Source organism: Chiloscyllium plagiosum, chromosome 5 (genome assembly GCF_004010195.1).
Source record: "Chiloscyllium plagiosum isolate BGI_BamShark_2017 chromosome 5, ASM401019v2, whole genome shotgun sequence".
Taxonomy (NCBI): Eukaryota; Metazoa; Chordata; class Chondrichthyes; order Orectolobiformes; family Hemiscylliidae; genus Chiloscyllium; species Chiloscyllium plagiosum.
The window spans coordinates 25,427,653-25,449,555 of NC_057714.1; the positions used below are offsets into that span (position 1 = coordinate 25,427,653).

The following is a 21,903-nucleotide window of genomic DNA, read 5'->3' on the forward strand; positions in this document are numbered from 1 at the left end:
ATTACTCTTTCTTATCCTCGCTGCAACTTTTACCTACATAATAAAGGTAACTACTTTTTAAGATCATTCTTTAATGATTAACACTTAAGTTACTTTATCAGTTTCTTTTTTTTTGCCATACTTGTTGTGTTCATCAATCAATAATCTGTACTGTTATTTATTGCTTACATTTACATTGTTAATCCTTCATTATTAAGCAATTGTTTTGGCTTCTTAAGTGCCAACACATTCCCAGTTACAACTGTTGCAAATAATTTACTTAGATTTCCATTTAAATATTTAGTATTACAGATTTAATTTTACATCTAGTCTTCCTTGCAATTATTGATGATCGCACTTCTATGTGGATTCTATTATCACGGCCCTTAATGGGGTGCTACTTCAAAGCTAACTATTCAGGAGTTTTAACCATGTTCTTTGTCAAGAGATTGTAGGTTCACTTGCTGACTGCATTTCTGATCAGCCTCATATGTATTGTTAGCAGGCACATTTGAGTGTAAAATGAATGCAAGAATGATGATCAGAATCTGGAAAAAAGACATATTGGAAGAAATTTCAAGGGGGTTTCGAAGGAATAAAATAACAATCTGGATGCTGTCTCAAAATAAATGTAACGTCTATCATTGCTCCTTCAAGTGTTTGTTTGATTTCACAACAAATTATTAGAGTACAATTTCTATCCATCTATAATTTTGTGAGAAAAAAATTGTTTCTTGAAAATAAGAGAGGAATTTCAAAGTGTAAGGGGAACGAGGAGAATGGTAAAATTCACCAAAGTACAGTCCTGGAGATTAAACATTGATCCAGTTCAGAGTGGAAAAATCTCCCATGTCAGTGCTGTACTCTTTGTTTACAAAAATGCAAGTCAGTGACTCTGCACTGTTTGAAATGCTTTAGCTAATAATGATTTTAAAGAGTTATAGTCCTGCATTGCCCCATCCTACAGCACTAAAAAAAAACCGTTCTCCAATCTTAGCAGTAGTTTTGTATAAGGACTGGATTGTCATTGCTTCAGAATTATTGTTCATCGTGACCATGTTGGCTACACGATCAAGTTAAGCTTGTCTTAATTTTGAAAGGCTGTGCTTCATAAGTTATAAAAGTATTACTTTTTTTCTAGGAAATAGTAAATATGTTTTGCAATTCATTTTTCAATCTGTTGGTACAGTTGAAATTTTAAACCTGAACAGATATAAGTGTTATTGGAAAAAGGAACTCTTTTGATATAATCCTGGTTCTGAAGAAGAACCACTGGACCCAAAATGTGAACTTTGCTTTCTCTCTACAGATGTCACCAGACCTGCTGAGTTTCTTCAGTTTTAGATTTCCAGCATTCTGCAGTTCTTTGTTTTTGTTTACTCTTTTGATATACATTGACCTGGATATTCCATGGAGTGTTAGCAGTCATCCCATTACCATTCCAATCTGTTTTTCTGTCTCGGGCTCAGTTCCACTTCTCTAACAAGGAATTTCAATCTAGGATAAAGCGTACAGTGTTCTCAGTTTTATTAATAAAGGCACAGAGTACAAGTGCAAGGAGATGATGCTGAACTTGTACAAGACCCTTGTTAGACCCTTGCTAGGACATTGTATTCAGTTGTTGGCACATCACTATAGAAAGCATGTGAAAGCATTGGAGAAAGTGCAGAAGCAATTTATGAGAATTGTTCCAAGAATGAGAAACCTCAGTTAAAAGTTTGACTGAAGAAGTTGGGATTGTTCTTCTTGGAGAGAAGAAGCTTGAGAGGAGATTTTATTAGAAGCTTTCAAAATCATGTGAGAGCTGGGTAGAGTAGATAGGGAGTAGTTGTTCCTGTTCATAAAAGGAAAAAGAACAATACAACATAGTTTTTAAGTGAGGTGCAAAAGAAGTTGATGTAAGAACAATCTTTTTCGATCAGCAACTAGTTAGCATTTGGAATGCACTGGCTGGAAGTATGGTGGAGGCAGTTTTGAGTGAGGCACTCGAGGGCATGGCATGATAATTTGGATCGAAATAGTGTATGAGGTTATGGGGATAAGGCAATAAATTGACACAAGGCAATAATGCTCATTTGAAGAATCAATACAGGAACTATGGGGCAAATGGAAGGGAGTTTCTCAGACTTGCTCATCAGAATTTTCAAGTTCCTAGGTATTTTCCACAGAATCTGCTGCATCCAGGATTCCACGGATTTCTGACGTGTTGCTCCAGTTTGCACTGCTCCAACGTCTATCTGGCCATTGGAGTATCTAGACCGTAGTTTCTTTTTAAGAGCATGTATGGGTGATATTAAATTAGTTGCTACTAATACACTTCATCCAAGTTGCTTTGACCATTACAGAGGAACCTCGATTGTCCGAATACCAACTATTCGAAAATTGAATTATCTGAAGGAGTTCTCGAGGTCCCAATAAAAGCATTACATCAAAGACATGTTTCCAACACCGATCACATCTTTTGTTTATAGTGATTAAACAGGAACCGTCTCCAAATGACTGACATCCCGCCCGCTCTCTCTCTCTCTCTCTCCACACTTTCCCTGGAGTTCTACAGTGGGGTGTACTCTAAATCCACCCTTCCCCAGATAATCTCTCCAACATTGTCCTGCACAGGGTAAAGGTGGAGCCTGTCAAAACACTGCAATAAAATGGTGTGGGTGTGTGTGTGTTATTTGGAGACTTATCCCACAAAGATGGCAGCAACAGTCTTGTTGCTGTCCAGTCTGGCTGCCGGGGGTAGTGGGTAGGGCGTTGTTGGATGGAGTTGGGGTCAGGGGGCGGGGTTGGACCGGTATGGGGAACAGGGGGCGGTGTTGGACGGGGTTGAGGCGGGCATGGGGCGATGTTGGACAGGATTGGGGAGCGTGCAGGGGGTAGTGTTGGACTGGGGTGAGGGGCGGTGTTTGACCGAGGGGATGGGTGCTCGCATACTATGTGCTGCTGCCTTGTCTCCTGAACAGGGAGCAGTCTTAAACTCCGAGCCCCACAGCAAAGGCATTTAATCGATTAACTGAATAATCGATTATTCAAACAAAATAGTGCCCACCCATCTCATTCAAATAATCGAGTTTCCTTTGTATTCAATCTGCCAAAGTTAGTATTCACACCCAATCATTATAGCTCTCGGTAATTAGCAATCAGCAAGGATTGCAGAAAGGACAATGTGAATAGTTACCACATAGAAGTAGTCAGCTGTCTAAAAGTAATTGTGATAAATTGCTGTAATGCCTGGTGTTCAGTACCTACACAAGGGTAGAAGGTTCACATGGTTTAACGTTTCCAGGTAGACAGAAGCACTGAACTAGCAGCTTCAAAAATGATTATTGATATAATCAGTAATAATTTGATTTATTTTTGTGAGACAATTTAAAATTATTTTGGACTGATGTTGGCAGACTTTTATTTTGGAATACCTTGGAATCTTGTCCAACCTCCCAGAGTAAACTTGCTTGTATAAATATGCCTTTTCATAACAGCTGCTGGCTAAATTAAGCACAAATCGTAAGCTTCAAATCATGCACCACCACTTTAGGAACTGTAAGCTGATCTGTTAGTTGAGCCAAGTAGATTACTTGCGTACAACCACTTCACAGTGCACTAAATGCAGCCAGTTATGAGTGTTGTCACAAATAAGATTCAGATGTTAGTGGAGTAATGATATGCCTAATTTTTACAAAAATAGACTATTTCCGGGTAGAGTGCTGACCTTAAATATTCCTCTCCTCATCCTTAGTCTTGAGCCTTTAGTATTAATACTTATGTATGCTGAGGATGCAAATTCAAACATTAAAGAAAATTAATGTAATATACTTAAAGGTAGACCAATTTACCACATGGAATAAAGTGCACGCACAATATAGCTCTACATGCTATGAGCAACAGAAATACTAATGTCAGCCAGATATGTACTCTGTGCAGCACTTTTGGATCAGCAATAAAAACATTTAGAAGATCTGGAAGTATGAAAAATGAAAGGTTGACTCAGATTGGTGCAATCCAAGGAGGTGAGCTAATATGAATAGTGCATGATGTATGTTTATAAACCACAGATAAATACAGCAGAACTTGTTGCATCATTCTACTTGTAATTTCTTTATTTTAACATTGTACATTCTATCATCTCTTTTCAAACTGTTTTGCCTGTTCTCTCCAACAAAAGCCGATTCACTTATGATTTTTTTTGTTTGGTTTCCAGTATCATCAAGATTTTAACTTTCACTTGTACCTCCTTTTGATAAACACGGTTGACCTCGACAATATTCTTCGAATCACTGAATGCGTTTTAATTCTTATATAATTGGATGGGAAGGAAGGTGATCATGAACTATCCAACAACAGTTTTGTATTGTCCACTATGCAGTTCTCATTTGAATTAAGTGCTCATGTCAATCAGAGAATGTTTACCAAGGATGTCCTGATTACCAGGGCATTCATTAGGCCAATAAATTAAAGTTTCCTCTCTCTATTAAGTTAATTGTCTGATTTTTAAAAATATGTTAGCCTTCTCTAAACCTTGAACTGTACTGTATTTTGCATTAGTTTACATTAAACATTGGCCAGTTATCAATTTAAATTCCAGTTTTCAGAAAATTGTGTGCAGTGCCTTTATGCTTCATCAAAGTGGTGCTTTTTTATTCTGTTGCCATTTAAGCTTTCTGCTCAACATCTGGCATTAATTCTCTTCCATGCTATAACTTGTTTGCAGAGCACTTCTATTTTTAGTTGTTAATCTGCTTTCTTGAAAGCAATGTCTATAATCTGTAATCAAACCATTAGTTACTCTGAAGGATTGAATGAAGATAGCAGATTTACAGATACTTGGGGTGATCATGTTGGGAATAGACTATGATTTTTGCCATCATCTGAATCTCAAAATGCAACTGCTACATACTTACCATACCTACATGTGACTTTTTTAAAAGCTTAATACTTGGAAAGTCTAATAAGAAGAGCAGGCAGAACTAGGTTAATGAGCATGATGGGACTGGCCATCTGAAGTGTATTTATTTTAATGCAAGGAGTTAACAGGTAAGGCAGATGAGCTTAGAGCCTGGATTAGTACTGCGATGTAGCCATTACAGAAACTTAATTGAGAGAAGAGCAGGACTGACAGCTCAATGTTCCAGGGTTAAATGTTTAAGGCATGATAGAAATGGGTGCAAATGGGGTGGAGGAGTTGCATTATTGATGAAGGAAAATGTCACAGCTGCACTAAAATTAGAATTGCGTTTTATTGTCACATGCAATCGAGTACAGGGATACTGGAGTACAGTGAAAAGTTTACAATGTCACTATTCATGGCACTATTTTAGGTACATGGTACCTAGGTACAAAATCTTAGGTAAAGAGTTGGAAAATAAAGAAATAAGTTAGCATTCAACACCGCAGTCTTATTAGTATAAAGTAGTACTGACAGTGTTTCTTTAGCCATGGGCCTGCAGTCGGTCCACACTGGCTTTCCCTATGATGGATCGATCTCTCTTCCACGCTGGATTTGATTTTGTTGATCCCTGTGCCTCCGCGGTACTATCTCGCTGCAGGTCACCATCCTCCCCTCTCCCACTCTAGGCTTGATCTCTTGATGCCCATACAAAAGAGAATATCTTGGGTATGGACTGAACTCAGGAATGATAAAGATGCAATCACTGTGATAGGGTTACACAATGGCTGCCCAATAGCCAGTGGGAGATTGAGGAACAGATATGTAAGTAGGTCATGGAAAGATGTAAAAACAAGTGTTATTCTGTAATATTGAAGTGCCAGTGTCGGACTGGGTGGACAAAGTTAAAAATCGCACGACACTAGGTTATAGTCCAACAGGTTTATTTGGAAGTACTAACTTTCAGACTGCTACTCCTTCATCAGGAAACTAGTTACCTGATGAAGGAGCAGTGCTTTAAAAGCTAGTACTTCAAAATAAACCTGTTGGATTATAACCTGATGTTATGAGAGGGTTATTCTAGTGGGTGATTTTAACTTCCCAACATTGACTGTGCCACCCTTAGTGCGAGGAGCTGTGATGTGGCAGAATTTGTTCAGTGCATCCACGAGGGTTTCTTGAAACAATATACAGATAGTCCAACTAAGGAAGAGATCATATTAGACCATGTGTAAGGGCATAAATGTGGCCAGTGGGGGAGCATTTTGGGGACAGTGGCCAAAATTCCATAATTATGGATAAGGATAAGACAGGTCTCCAGGTGAAAGTACTGAATTGGGGGAAGGCTAGTTAGAACAGTGTTAGACAGAAACTAGAGAAATTAGATTGGGGGTAGCTGTTTGATGGTAAATCCACATCTGATGTGCGAAAGTCTTTTAAAGGCCATTTGATTGAAATTCAGGAACAGCATGAGGTTGGAAAGAGTCTAGGAATCCTGGATAACCGATATTGAAAGTTTAGCCAGAAAGAAAAAGGAAGAATATGTAAGGATTAGGAAGCTGAAATAAGACATGATTCTTGAGGAATGCGAAGGAAGCAGTAAACAGCTTAAACAAGAAATTAGGAAGACTAAAAGGAGCCATGAAATGTCCTAAGGAAGTAGGATTAAGGAGAATCTCGAGGCATTTTATAGATATATTAGGAGAAACAGGGTAATTAGGCAAAATGTAGGTCGACTCAAGAATAAGGGGGGGCAATTTATACGTGGAGCCAGAGAAAGTGCATGAGGTCCTTAACGTGTATCTTGCATTGGTATTCACCAAGGGGAAGAACATAGATCATGCTAAGATTAGGAAGGAGTATGTTAATATTCTAGGGCATGACAATATTAAAAAGGAGGAGTATTGTATGACTTAAAAACTATTAAGGTAGATATATCCCGTGGTCTCAGGATACTGAGAGAGAAAAGGGAGGAGATTGCTGGTGTCTTAAAAGAGATCATTGTATCCTCTTTAGCTACAGGTGAGGTTCCAGAAGACTGGAGAATATCCAATGTTGTTTCTTTGTTTAAGTGCAACAGGGATATTCCAGGAAATTATAGACGGGTGAGCCTTACATCAATGGTAGAGAAATTATTGGAGAAGATTCTTAGGGACAGGATTTACTCCTATTTGGAAAAGAATAGACTTATTAGGAATAGTCAGCATAACTTTGTTTGGGGGAGGTCTTGTCTCAAACTTGATTGTGTTTTGAGGAAGTGATGAAGACGATTGATGAGGGTAAGGCAGTGGATGTTGTCTACATGACTTTACTAGAGTGTTGATAAGGTCTGTCATGGTAGGCTGGCCCAGAAGATTAAGACACATAGGGTTGATGGATAAGTTGTATATGAAATTGGCTTGGTCATAGATGATTAAGGATGGTTGTGTAGGGTGTTTTTCTGACTAGAGGTCTGTGACCAATGGTGTTCCACAAGCATCAATGCTGCGACCCCTGTCGTTTGTAATATATATAAATGATTTGGATGAAAGTGTAGGTGATTCAATTAGTAAGTTTGCAGATGGCAGTAAAATTTGATGGAGTTGTGGATAGTGAGGAAGGTTATCAAAGGAAGAGTTAGAAATTTGGGCAGAGAAATGGCAGATGGAGCTTAATCTGGACAAGTGTGACATGAAGCATTTTGGGAGGTCCGATGCAAGAAGAAAGTATGCTATGAATGGTAGGAACTTTAGGAGCATTGATGTGCAGAGAGATCTTGTGGTGTAAGTCTAACTCCCTGTAAGTGGCAACAAAATGGTTAAGGTGATCAAGAAAGCGTATGGTATGCTTGCCTTTAGCAGTCAAGGCATAAGTGGAAAAGTTGGCAAGTCATGTTTAAGCTATATAAGACTTTAGTTATGCCACATTGGAAGTATTACATGCAGTTCTGATCCGCACTCTATAGGAAGAATGTGGAGGCTTTGGAGAGGATATAAAAGAGGTTTACCAGGATGTTGCCTGGTTTGGAGTGTATTAGCTATAAAAAGAGACTGGACAAACTAGGATTGTTTTCACTAACATGTCAGAGGCTGAGAGGTGACCCAGTAGAAGTATCTAAAATTATGAGGCATGGATAGGGTGGTTAATCTGAGTCTTTTTTCCCAGGGTACAAGTATCAAATACTAAGATGCATTGTTTTAAGGTAAGAATAGGAAAGTTTAAAGGAGATGTGTGAGGCAAGTTTTTCTTTACACAGAGGTGCCTGGAATTCACTGTCAGAGGAGGTGGTAGAAACAGATAGGATAGCAATATTTAAGAGCATTTTAGACAAACACGATCAGACAAGCCACAGAAGGATATGGGCCAGCAAAGGCAGATGGGATTAGTTTTGAATGGTATCACGGTTGGTGCAGACATGGTGGGCTGGGGCCTAATTCTGTGTTGTACTGTTCTATATACAATGCTCTACAAGAGAGGGAAGTTTGTTCAGGTCTTGTTACTTCGACTTTTGGTGTTGATGGGTGATGCCTGCACTTGTTGGATATCCATATAACCTCTCGGAAGTTATAAGGTGATTATGTAACTGTTAATCTTGGAGCAGGGTGGTGACTTTTGAACATTAAACAGTATTTTCCTGAAATTTCTAAAATATGTGAAATAAACATAATTTTCTTTTAATTTAGTCTCCATCTTCTTAATTTGTTGCATGTGACATTATCTTCCATTCAGGTGAAAATGGCCTTCCATTACCAATCACACATTACAGTCCTGAACAACTTCCTCCAGAAAGTTCACCATTTTTCGAAAGAAATTTTGTATGCAGGTTAAGATGTCTCCTGGATAATTCCTCTGGATTTTTGGTAAAGTCATTTTTGACCTTGTCCTTTTTTCCACAGTTCAAATTTATTTGAAGTTATTTAACAATGAAAAATGTTTAAACCGTAACCACTTAGTGCAGTGTCTCTTATAATTAAGTCAGTCACTTGCATTATGATTTTTTTTGTATTGCAATGTTAATGGGTGCTGAGATGCTTCCTAGATAAAATGCCTTCAAAACAAAGTTTGTCGTGGCAGTTAATTATTGGAAGTTCACAATAATAAAGCATTTTAAATTCTATAAGTAGTTGCATTGAAGGAGGATTTTTGGTATGAGCCTATGTTGACAAATTGATGAGTAAGCATGTGACTTGAACCTAATATTCATTTCTGAGTGAACATGCTCGCATAAGTTGTGTTTTTTTTATAAATCTAATTGTTTCTACGTTATTGAAAGGTCCAATGCCTTTATTTTTCTGAAAAGGTAATAGGGATAATGAAATTCACCATCATTTGTGCACAAATGAAACAGAAACAATGTGAGGAGGAGATGTAAAAGTCAGAAAGTTAATTTGAGATGCTCCGCTCAGCTGTTAGCACAACTTCTCCTTTCCTTGCTAAACATGTAAAAGCATTGGGTGGCATGATGTTGCTACATTTACTTAATAAGCAAAACTAAATTCAGCACTGAAAATTTAGTCTTGTCCATTTCAGTCGAAGTAACCTTTAAGTATAAGTATTTTTGGTGGTGCAGACTTGATAGGCTAAAGGGTCTCTTTTGTACTGTGTGATTCTGTGATTACTGCAAGCCACACTCTTTAGCAATGAAAATTAACTCTTTCACAAATGTGGAGTCTCATTTCTTCAACTTTTAATTGTTAGAAATATTCATCATGTGAAAGTTTTTTTTTGCCCCTCTTTTACTTTGCCTCATCTGTGTCTCTCACTGCCCCAGCCATTCTCTCCAACTCTCCCCTCTTTTCTTGTTCTCAATCCAATCTTTGTTCCCCTCTCATTGCATGGAATGTTCTGCATTTTGATCTAAATGTGGTGGGATAAGTAAAACAGGGATGATGCCTCTCAATTACTCACTCGCCGGACCTCATGCCTATCAGATCCATTAATAGTTAGTTGGTGGATTTTTCACTGCACTCACTTCCCGGAACCGTGTTACCCTGCCCTACCTGAAGTTGTTGGCCAATCGGGCTAGAAATAACAATAGGTCATAGTGCTTTCAAAGGTCAAGGCTGTTGTTGGCACATCAACATAGAAGTCCAGGGGTGGCAGGCAGAAGGAGTGTGGTCAGAAGGAAGAATAGATGATGTTTATCAGCAGCCATTCCCTGGCACACATGCTTGCCTTCTGATCATTCACAAGTTGGGAAAGATCAAGGACTCTGATCCAAATACTTATACCAGTCAGGAAGACTGTCAGTATTCTTACCCACTAGCAATGGAGTTGTTGGCAGTTGTGGCATGAAGTGGACCTTAATTGACCAAAGACCATTTGAGGGTCTCAACTGATTACATGATGCCAATGGATGTATACCTAACTAGACCTTATTTTCTGTGGTAGTGAGAAGGCAACTCATACTACTTGATGACAATGTCATCCCATTCAGCCACTATCCCTCCTGTTAGGGAAAGTAAGATTCCACCCTTTATGTCTCATTTTCTAACAGTTATATTGAATTCACGCACAGTAAATTAAATTTCCTTTATGGGTATGGGATTATTAATTCCACAATCTTTCAATGACAACAGAACACACCATTTTCTCATTTTGAACAAATGAACATTTCCTCAAGCTTCCAACACATACACTTAGGTTTTGAAAGAAACTATTTGCGCAGCTTAACCACAAGAACATTCATTCCAATCATAGCAGATTCTTTCCTTACCCTCTTAGCTTTGATTTAGTGACAAATAATTGAGCCATTTGTTCACCAATTGTATTTTCTATATCCTGATGAGAAGTGATTAGGAGGCAGGATTATAGTAAATAACAGTAATAGTTTGAGTGGGGATAAATGCAAAAGCAGTGGTGAACGTCCAATTTAACACATCAACAGTTCCTGCTGCTGGTGAATTAATGGTGAACGGCATCATAATTGAGAATTTGTGATTACAGAGGGAAGTGACTTTGGAAAGATTTGTTTCCACGATCAAACACAGAAAAATGTGGAGCAGAAATGAAATGCCAGTTCTAATAGCAAGTGTAGAGAGAGAAACTGAATCAATTGGTGGTATTGCTGCAAAAGGCTGTTACATATTTTAGCATGTCATCAGCAAATTTGTCGTTGGTTTAACAGCTGCAGCATTGTATAACCTTAATTTTAAATCCAGTGTTTCACCGATACCTCACCTCCTCAGCCCATGACTGAAATAAGAAGGAACTTCTCTACCCAGACAGTAGAGAATCTTTGGAATTCTGCATGACCCAAGGGACATGAAAGGTCAGTCAATATGTTCAGGACAGACACACATGGATTTCTTCAAACCAATGACATCAAGGGATTTTGTAATAGTTCATGAAAATGGTGTTGAGGTGGATGATCTAGAATGATAGAACTGGTTCAAGGGACTGAATGGCCTGCTCTCGATTCATTATTCCAATTAGTTATTTATATGAAGTAAATTTTTAACTTGACTGCCTTTGCAACCTTTCCATGTGTGTTTTGGTTACTGCTATCAATCTCTTCATTCCTTTTTACCCAATTTCTCTTTATTCTTTCTCACTACTATGTTCTCCTCTGTTCTCTGTCCTCAGGTAATTAACTCTCCCAAGATCTTAATTCTTCAGTACTCCTCTTTCCGATTTACATGCCACACATCTAGTTAGTAAGAGTTTCTAAAAGTAGTTAAAAGGAAGTGAATATTGGTTCCAGCGAACAAGGGATTGGTGAGCTAACAATGAAAAACAAGACAATGACAGAAGTGTTGAACTGTTGTTTTGTCTTTATCTTAGCAGTACATCAAACAAAATAAAATTCTGAGTGTCCTTAAAAATCAAGAGTTAAAGAGGAAGGTGGAGCTGAAGCAATCACCATTATGAGAAAAAAATATTAGAACCAAAAACTGAGAAGTACCCTAGGTCTGATTGCCTATGTCCCAGTGACAGCAAAGAGAGTAAAATTGCTGGTTAACTTTCAATTCACCAGATTCCAGATTGCAAATATATCACCTCTAGCATTTCTACCCAGAAACAAGGCGAATTAGTTAATCTTGGCATCAAATCCCTTTCATCTTAGAAGTGAAAGGACAATTTCACAACATAATGACGAGGGGAGAGGCCATTCTAGTCTTGGTGCTCGGAAACGAGCCAGGGCAGGTATCAATTCTTGTGGTAGGAGAGCATTTTGGTGATAGTGACCACAACTGCCTTATATTCTACATAGCTTTGGAGAAGGAGAGGATTAGGCAAAATGGGAGGATATTTAATTGGGGAAGAGGAAACTATGATGCGATTAGACATGAGTTAGGAAGCATGGACTGGGAGCAATTGTTCCATGGTAAAGGCACTATAGACATGTGGAGACTGTTTAAGGAACAGTTGTTGTGAGTGATGAATAGATATGTCCCTCTGAGACGGGCAAGAAGTGGTAAGATAAAGGAACCTTGGTTGACGAGAGCGGTGGAGCTTCTCGTCAAAAGGAAGAAGGTAGCTTACATCAGGTGGAGGAAGCTAGGGTCAAATTCAGCTCCAGGCGATTACAGGCAGGCGAGGAAGGAGCTCAAAAATGGTCTGAGGAGAGCCAGGAGGGGGCACGAGAAAGGCTTGGCAGAACTGATTAGGGAGAACACAAAGGCATTTTACACTTGTGTGAGGAATAAGACAATGGTCAAAGAAAGAGTAGGGCCGATCAGGGATAGCATAGGGAACTTGTGTGTGGAGTCTGAGGAGGTAGGGGAAGCCCTAAATGAGTTTTTTGCTTCTGTCTTTACGAAAGAAACAAACTTTGTGGTGAATGAAACCTTTGAAAAGCAGGTGTGCATGCTGGAATGGATAGAGATAGAGGAAGCTGATGTGCTGAAAATTTTGTCAAACATTAAGATTGACAAGTCACCAGGCCCGGACCAGATTTGTCCTCGGCTGCTTTGGGAAACGAGAAATGCGATTGCTTCGCCACTTGCGAAGATCTTTGCATCCTCGCTCTCCACTGGAGTCGTACCTGAGGACTGGAGAGAGGCAAATGTAATTCCTCTCTTCAAGAAAGGAAATAGGGAAATCCCCGGCAATTACAGACCAGTAAGTCTCACCTCTGTCGTCTGCAAGGTGTTAGCAAGGATTCTGAGGGATCGGATTTATGACCATCTGGAAGGGCATGGCTTGATTAAATGCAGTCAACACGGCTTTGTGAGGGGCAGGTCATGCCTCACAAACCTTATCGAGTTCTATGAGGATGTGACTAGAAAGGTTGATGAGGGTCGAGCTGTGGATGTGGTGTATATGGACTTCAGCAAGGCATTTGATAAGGTTCCCCATGGTAGGCTCATTCAGAAGATCAGGAGCAATGGGTTACAGGGGAACTTAGCTATCGGGATATAGAATTGGCTGGCCAACAGAAGACTGAGTGGTAGTAGAAGGAAAATATTCTGCCTGGAAGTCAGTGGTGAGTGGTGTTCCACAGGGCTCTGCCCTTGGGCCTTGACTGTTTGTAATTTTTATTAATGACTTGAATGAGGGGATTGAAGGATGGGTCAGCAAGTTTGCAGATGACACAAAGGTTGGAGGTGTCGTTGACAGTATAGAGGGCTGTTGTAGGCTGCAGCGGGACATTGACAGGATGCAGAGATGGGCTGGGAGGTGGCAGATGGGGTTCAACCTGGATAAATGCGAGGTGATGCATTTTGGAAGGTCGAATTTGAAAGCTGAGTACAGGATTAAAGATAGGATTCTTGGCAGTGTGGAGGAACAGAGGGATCTTGGTGTGTAGGTACATAAATCCCTTAAAATGGCCACTCAAGTGGACAGGGGTGTTAAGAAAGCATATGGTGTTTTGGCTTTCATTAATAGGGGGATTGAGTTTAAGAGTCGTGAGATCTTGTTGCAGCTGTATAAAACTTTGGTTAGACCGCACTTGGAATACTGCGTCCAGTTCTGGTCGCCCTATTAAAGAAAAGATGTGGATGCTTTGGAGAGGGTTCAAAGGAAGTTTACCAGGATGCTGCCTGGACTGGAGGGCTTATCTTACGAAGAGAGGTTGACTGAGCTGGGACTTTTTTCATTGGAGAAAAGGAAGAGGAGAGGGGACCTAATTGAGTTTTACAAGATAATGAGAGGCATAGATAGAGTCGATAGCCAGAGACTATTTCCCAGGGCAGAAATGGCTAACACGAGGGGTCATAGTTTTAAGCTGGTTGGAGGAAAGTATAGAGGGGATGTCAGAGGCGGGTTCTTTACACAGAGAATGCGAAGCCAGCAGCAGTTGTGGAAGCAAGGTCATTGGGGACATTTAAGAGACTACGGACATGCATATGGTCACAGAAATTTGAGGATGCATACATGAGGATCGATGGTCGGCACAACATCGTGGGCTGAAGGGCCTGTTCTGTGCTGTACTGTACTATGTTCTATAATGCTTTACACTCTGGTTCCTTCAACACATCTCTTGAGAGTATACTGATTGTAAACACGTAGGCCATTGTCTTTGTCTTCACCTTCTTAGTAAAGCAACCTAAGCCTTCCTTCGATTTCAATCCATCCAGGCTTGCTCTCAGACTGAAGAACAGGTCACATGACTCCCTTTAGAGTCATAGCATCATAGAGATGTACAGCATGGAAACAGACCCTTCGGTCCAACTCGTCCGTGCCAACCAGATATCCCAATCCAATCTAGTCCCACCTGCCAGCACCCGGCCCATATCCCTCCAAACCCTTCCTATTCATACACCCATCCAGATGCCTTTTAAATGTTGCAATTGTACTAGCCTCCACCACTTCCTCTGACAGCTCATTCCATACACAATACCACCCTCTGCATGAAAGAGTTGACCCTTAGGTCTCTTTTATATCTTTCCCCTCTCACCCTAAACCTATGCCGTCTAGTTCTGGATTCCCCCACCCCAGGGAAAAGAGTTTGTCTATTTATCCTATCCATGCCTCTTCATCTTTATTTAGAAACTGGTTTTAAAATAATAAAAATCTTACATGCCCTCAGAATGCTAATATTAGTTTCAATGGGGGGTCTTTGAACCTTTAACTTGAACATTTTTCAGTGGTATTGTAAGCATATTGCATAGACATTGAACTACATCACTGTCTAATTATAGCAATAGTCCCTTGGTTTTTTTGCAACTGTATTTCAACCCAATGTATTTGTTGCAAATGGCCTTAAAGTTCTAGTTTTGAGAGTAAAGTAATACTTATGTATATAAATTCAATTCATGCATTTCAATGACAAATTGACTTGAATAATATGATGAAGGGCTTCTGCCCGAAACGTCGATTTTTCTGCTCCTCAGATGCTGCCTGACCTGCTGTGCTTTTTCAGCACCACTGTAATCTAGACTCTTGGATAATAATGCATCTATTTGTACAATAATGAAGATAGTAATAATGAAGTGTCTGTATAGTAATTGTGTGTTTTGTAAATTCACATGGAGTTCTTTTCATGGATACTTTAATATTGGTGAACACTTAAAAATAATGAATTTTGTTCTAATAAAACATGATCCGTGTTTTATTGGAACAAGGTGTTTGAATATTTCTGGAGCTCTACTTTCTGATGTGCGGCATTATAGTTGTCTGTTGAAAATGTTTGCAGCTGTTCGAAGATTAAAAATATATGAATTCTTTGAAATCTATAAAAGGCTTAATTAATTGAGCTTTATTTTGGTGTTGACTAATTTGAGATTCTCTGATCCTACCCACATAAGTTATGGCATCCCTTAAATAAATTAATTTTCTAGTTAATATTACATATTGAAACCATTTTGTTAATTTATTATAGTTTATAATGCATTGCCCTTTACTCTAACCTTTATATCGACTGACTTGCTATTGAATGCTAACACATGTTATGATGCAGCATGCTGGGTTCTTAAGTTTCTAATACCCTTTCATCAGCTACAAACAAAATGATCTGAAACATATTGCAAGTGTAATAACCGATTTCTGAATTTATTCACCCAAGGCCATGAATTTCCAAGGCAGACTCAAATTTCTTTATGAGCAGAACATGAAGGGAAAAGATGGCTCTTGCATCCCTCCACAGTTGGCTTTGTTTGCAATAGCAACACCTCTGCAACCTCCATCCATCCTGGAGATCCGAACCAAAAATTTCATTTTCAGAACTAAGCACAAACTAGACTTCACACCAATGGGCTGCGATGCTAAGTGAGTGATTTTATTTACTTAAAATTTGGAAAGAAGTTTTTGATATAAAACTAACAGCAATTTAGATAAATAAATGGTGGATTATTCAATATGCAAAGTTCCACATATCTGAGCAACTTGAGAATTGTCTATCCTAAGGAACTTTGTTTAGTCATTAAACAACCATTACACATTCACAAACAAAGTAATCCAGGTAAAGGGAATGCAAAGTGTTGCTAGGTCACAAAAGAGATAAGAGATTAAAACTTTATTCAAGCTATTTTAATTCATCAATCCAGGGGACTCTACATCCAGATGTTAAGGAATTTCACTTGGCTAATTTTTAACCAGTATCCTGTGAAAATTACATATATTTACTTGGGATATGCATATCTATCATTAATTCCCATTTATAACATGACTCTCAGTATTGCAGTAGAGAGTCAGCCTAACTTTTGTGCTCAAGTATTTGATGTTAGATTGGGATCCACAATTTTTTGATAATTTTCAAAAACAGGCACGGAACCAAAGAAGCCATAGCTGGGACATCAAAGAGCAAGAAATAATGAATGCATTGCCAGGAGATACTGCAGATCAAAAAGGCTCAATGGTCACAACCTCACAATATACAGTCTCTTAAAAGTACCAAGAAATTAAGTCTACAAAGCTTTTAAAATCATTTGTTGTATGCTTATGATTTCTCAACGTGTACCTCCCAAAGCATTCAGAGGGCACCAAATCAATATTTGAATTAGGTTTATTGTCATGTACTCATGAGTACAATGAAAAGTTTACAAGTCACCAATTACAGAGTCATCTTAGATACAAAGGTGCCTAGGTACAGAATTCTTGTCCAATTTATTAATACTTACAAAATGTTGCAAAACTAAACCATATATAACATCTTAACCTGAATCTGTAAACTAAGAAGATGGACTTGGGGAGAGTTAATTAGTTTGGAACCACACGGATTTAGTAAATATAATTAAGGGAACCATGTGGGATAAACATAATGTTAAGAGTAGGCAGTATTTGTTTCTTTTTTGGAACAGCTGACTACTGGACGTAGCGCAATTGAATACATAATGGTCTTTCTTGAAAAGGATTGATAAATTCTTGAGGTTGGATCGTAATGTGTGCTGTATTATGGTATATAGGCTAGACCAGATGGCCTGTACCTTTTAAGGCAGTTACATGATATCTTGCATGACGTTTCAGTAGAAAGTTAGTAGCCTCACCTTCAGTCACACTCTCTGTTAATGGAGTCAGTGTAGTCAGCTTTGTGTGCATAATGCATAGTAACATTAGTAACAAATTCAGACAATGTGTATTGTCTGGCAAATGTTATTCAGACTAACATTTGAAAAAGGACAAACTGTATCATGTAAGCAGTAAGTGAGCACTAAAAGCTAATGGTGACAGCTAGTTAGTTTAGGAACAAGAGTGTGTTTTTATAAAGTCTGTTTATCCAAATAGTCATTCATCAATTGTGTGAGTTCAGAGCTGAAGTTACAACCAAAATTGAAGGCTACAGATCTGCACTAACGCACGGTATCTCCCCTCTGTCAAAAAAAATAGTTTGGAAGCTTCTCAAAGGACATCACCCAGCTTAAGAAAATGCTCTTAGAACAAAATACAGACACAGACACAAAAAAAATGCTTTGTACGTTAAGCCATGAATCCACTTCTTCTCGTATCCATATATTTGCTGATGCTGCCATTTCCTTTTACTGAAATGATTCAGAATTTTTTTTAAAGCCCCCAAGAAGTAAAATTGATTTTTGTTTGGAGCAAATGCGTGAGCATGGAGCAAGCATGAGCCTGTAACTTTTAAATGCCTGCACCATTTAATAAAAGAGAGAAGAGAAGCAAAAGTGGGTATAAAACAAAAAAAGTACCATAGAGTAGTTTTTGGTGGTGAAAATTTAGAGCATAAAGCTACAGGAGAATGTCAGAAAGCAAATATTGAACAGTGGAACAATGGCAATCCATTGGCATTCCGTCAGACTTTGATGATTCTTTAAATAAATATTTACTTAATAAATCAGCAGGTAAAAGACAGAGTGTGACAGGCTGAAAACAGCTTTAATTCTGCTTATTTTTTAATGAAAAAATGTAATTATCTTGTAATTCTAAATTGTTCTGTTCTTTTGATCTCCAATTTTGAAACGTACATCACTTTATCCTTCTTTGCATCCTCTTCTGACTTTTAGAAACCAAATTGGACATACCAAAAACCAGGAAGCTGAGTTTATTCATTTTCTTCCCTCTCAAGTGTTTTCACCCTTCCTTACATTGTTCTCTATTCAGTGCCTTCCAATCATAGTTCCAACCTGCCCTCAACACTGACGATATGCTGGCCAAATTTCTGCTGATCTACAGTATGACCGTAACTGCAATTGTCAGTTCCTCCTTGACCCCTGTGCTGCTTTTCATGCTGTTAACTCCTTGCTTTGTTGTTACTTTCTGGTTCCACTGCCCGTTTATTGCAGCATCAAAAAAGGAACTTGATATTTACATGTCTGTAGTTCCCTCCTTTTCTATTTCTTTGCTTTTAGAGAGGATCAAATCTGCAAAGGCCTGGAGCCAACTTCTATATACACGTTGACAACTTGCTGTACTTCTCCAATTGCTTTGATCCCAGTAATTATCTGTGTGCTTTCAGGCTGGTTGCCTGGTATTAGATCTCGGATGGAATAAATTTTCCATAATTGAGCATCGGCAAGAACAAAGTAATCATGTTCTGAACCCTGTAATAAACTTTACTCCTTTACCACTGACCTTCCAAGTTTTCCCTGTCAGGGACACGGACATCCTATTTTGCAGTAAATCTTTATGTACTTCTAATAATTTCTTCTTCCCTAAAATGTTTAAATTAAACTCTTCCTTCTCACTTTCAAATCACTCCATGACATTTGCTTCAGCAACTTTGCATCCCCTCTTATATAAATGTCAATTATACTGTACCAATCTGCCCTCCACTGTCCCCCACCTTCCTAGTTAACAACATCCTTTGGCTTTCCTTTTCCCCTTCAATCTATTAGTAAAAACTCTGAACTATTTTTGCTGTATTCTATTCAAACATCTAAATCTTATCATTTCTCCTCTGGAAAGCTCTTATACTGGGTATTATTTGACCTATTCTAATTTCCTTACTTTAGCTTAGCCTCTATCTTTTTCTTGTTACCCTCAAAGCAGTCTTTGATAATTTTTCGGTGTTAAAGTTGCAGCACAAGTTACTACTGTTATTGCTATCATTCTCCAGTTCTGCTTCTAGTAACTTAACTGCCTTTGATAAATAGTCGATATCGGGCATATTTGTTTATTGTATTTAACAATTGTATTATAGGCACAATTAATTATATTACATTAAACTTTCATCTTTCCAATTAGACAGAAGCACTGGAAGAACAATTCGTTTCAAAAATATGTTGGAGTATATTTAGTATGATTGTTAAAAGTGTGATTTAATATACAACAAAGCACTGATTTTCAGTTTACATTGAATTTTAACAATACTGTTTCAGAGATTGCTTAATATTTCTCATGTTTCCCAGCTGAAAGAGCCAGGCAAATATGAAATGGCACAGGATTCTTCTTCAATAATGACAATATTGTCATAGCTTTTGATATAATATACTATTAATCCCATTTAATTGTTAAATTTGTTTCCTTTAAATTTATCATCCATGTAATTTATAATCCATGTCTTTTACAGCACAGCATAAAATATGCATAATTATTAAATAGGAATTACTGAGTTATGTTGACAACTGGTACTGAATGTGAAGCTGTTGGAAGTTAATTACTGATGTTTTTTATTCCACTTTAATTGTTCACTCCTATCCAAAACTTCCATACCTCTCATATGTCAGAAAATTTCTGGCAAGGCTCATTACATACCAATATGTTTATGCATGTTATAATCGAGGGAACAATCCTTTAATACTTTTTTAAAATTGCAATTATACTACAGAATTTTGTACTTTATTTTGCAGAGGGAAGATAGTGCTGGGTTATACTGACACAGAATTATGTATGCGAGGAAGTGGCTATCAATTTATTCATGCAGCTGACATGATGTATTGTGCAGAAAATCATGTCCGAAGTAAGTACACGATCCAGTTTCATGTTGTTACACTTTTTTTTGTTTTCATCTGGAAAATTCCACACGTTTATCCAGTAGTTCATATTGGAGTTCTATCATCCTTGAATAGGAGACTTTAACTCTTCATACAAATAAAATTGATCCAAATTCAGCTATTTGTAATGCATTCAGCCTACCTTCTTCATAATAGCCTCTTTATTATCCGCCATCTCACCACCGTCCCCTCAACCCCCTCCCTTTTCAATGTTCCCTCTCTTTCACACCACCCACCACACTATCCCTCTCCTGGACTCCAAATTGCTTCCCTTCCCCCTTCCCTCCCAATCTCTTTCCCCCATTTTCTGTTTCCAAACTAAAATCAGTCCTTCATTGGTCTGAACCGAAAACAAGTTGATGGCCTTCAATACCTATTATAAATCACTACAAAAGTAAACAATTTTCCATTAACCTTTCAGAGGTTTCCTACTCTGATCTAGGTTTTATTTCAATGAAAGCCTTCACAGCAGTAATAACGCATGTGTCATTAGTTTAAAATCCAAACTCTAAAAATGATAAACGTTTAAATCATAAATCTTTCAGACATCTGAGGAACAGATTTTCCAATTGCTTACAACAGTTTAGAATGCTCTACACTTTTTTTAGTGCTGTCATAACACTACCATCTGAGGCAGTCTTCATACCAAGCATGAATTCTGTTAATAAAGTGGCTCTAGATAATTTCCTAATTGATCCTTGTAGAGAAATGCGTTCATTTTCATTTGACTGCTTAAGTAAATATACTAATTTAACTAAAACTGCACTTCATTCTAATTATCAGAATTAAATATGCAGGATTTTTTTTGCTCGTCTATAAGGAAGTAGTCAAGAGTGTGGCTGGAAAAACACAGCAGGTCAGGCAGCATCTGAGGAGCAGGAAAATCGATGTTTCAGGCAAAAGCCCTTTATCAGGAATGGAAGTACATAAAGACGTACATAGTCCATGTTATGTTAGGAAAGCCATATTGTTGCCTTGTTGGATGAGAAAATGTTACAGTTCTGGTTTTACTTCACATTAAATGGCACATAACAATTTTATTTATTATTTACTTACCACCTCAAATTTCAGCATGCAGATTTGTTAGCCAGATTAGTTACTAAAGCACTATTTCAGCATTGAGAGGCAAGCTGATCAATTATTTTCCTCTCTGCTTTCCACGTTTAGTGATGAAGACAGGGGAAAGTGGAATGACTGTTTTCAGGCTTTTGACCAAGGAAAATGGATGGACTTGGGTGCAAGCAAATGCACGATTGGGATACAAAAATGGGAAGCCAGATTATATTATAGCTACACAAAGACCCCTCACGTAAGTACTGGCAGATATTGGCTTTGAAATTCAGCAGTTTGTTGAGCTTTTGATGGCTAAGCGAATTACTCAATGTGACTTGTAGCTTTTGTGATCTTTTTCCAGCCACTGGGGAAATGTAGCTATATGCATTTGCACCTTGTGTTCAATCTCCATTTGATTTAGCGTTAATTGTTATGATTTACCTTCCATGTTATAGAACCTTGTATCATTAAATAAAGAATCATTTAGAAAACTATGTCGTTAACAGCTGTGCACCATAGGAACAAGTGTAGGCCATTCAACCCATCAATCTATTCAATTTGATCAATGTCCTTTTCTTATTCTATTCTCATATCCTCTTACATCATTGGTATATTGAGATCTGTCAATCTCTACTTTTAAATATACTCAATGATTTAGATTCCACAGCCCTCGAGAATAATGAATGTTAAGGACTTACAAAGCTCAGATTAAAGTTAAGCAATTTCCTCATGTCA

The 21,903-nt window shown here is 38.2% G+C and overlaps 1 protein-coding gene across 1 annotated transcript in view; it reads left to right on the forward strand.

Annotated features, from left to right (window-relative positions):
• Positions 1-21,903, forward strand: part of LOC122549768 (aryl hydrocarbon receptor-like) — a 187,566-nt gene that overhangs the window by 142,882 nt on the left and 22,781 nt on the right. The window contains exons 6-9 of the mRNA XM_043689763.1: positions 8,570-8,700; positions 15,792-15,994; positions 19,972-20,081; positions 21,283-21,424. Of these exons, the coding sequence (XP_043545698.1) occupies positions 8,570-8,700; positions 15,792-15,994; positions 19,972-20,081; positions 21,283-21,424 (586 nt within the window). The remainder of the gene's footprint in view (positions 1-8,569; positions 8,701-15,791; positions 15,995-19,971; positions 20,082-21,282; positions 21,425-21,903) is intronic.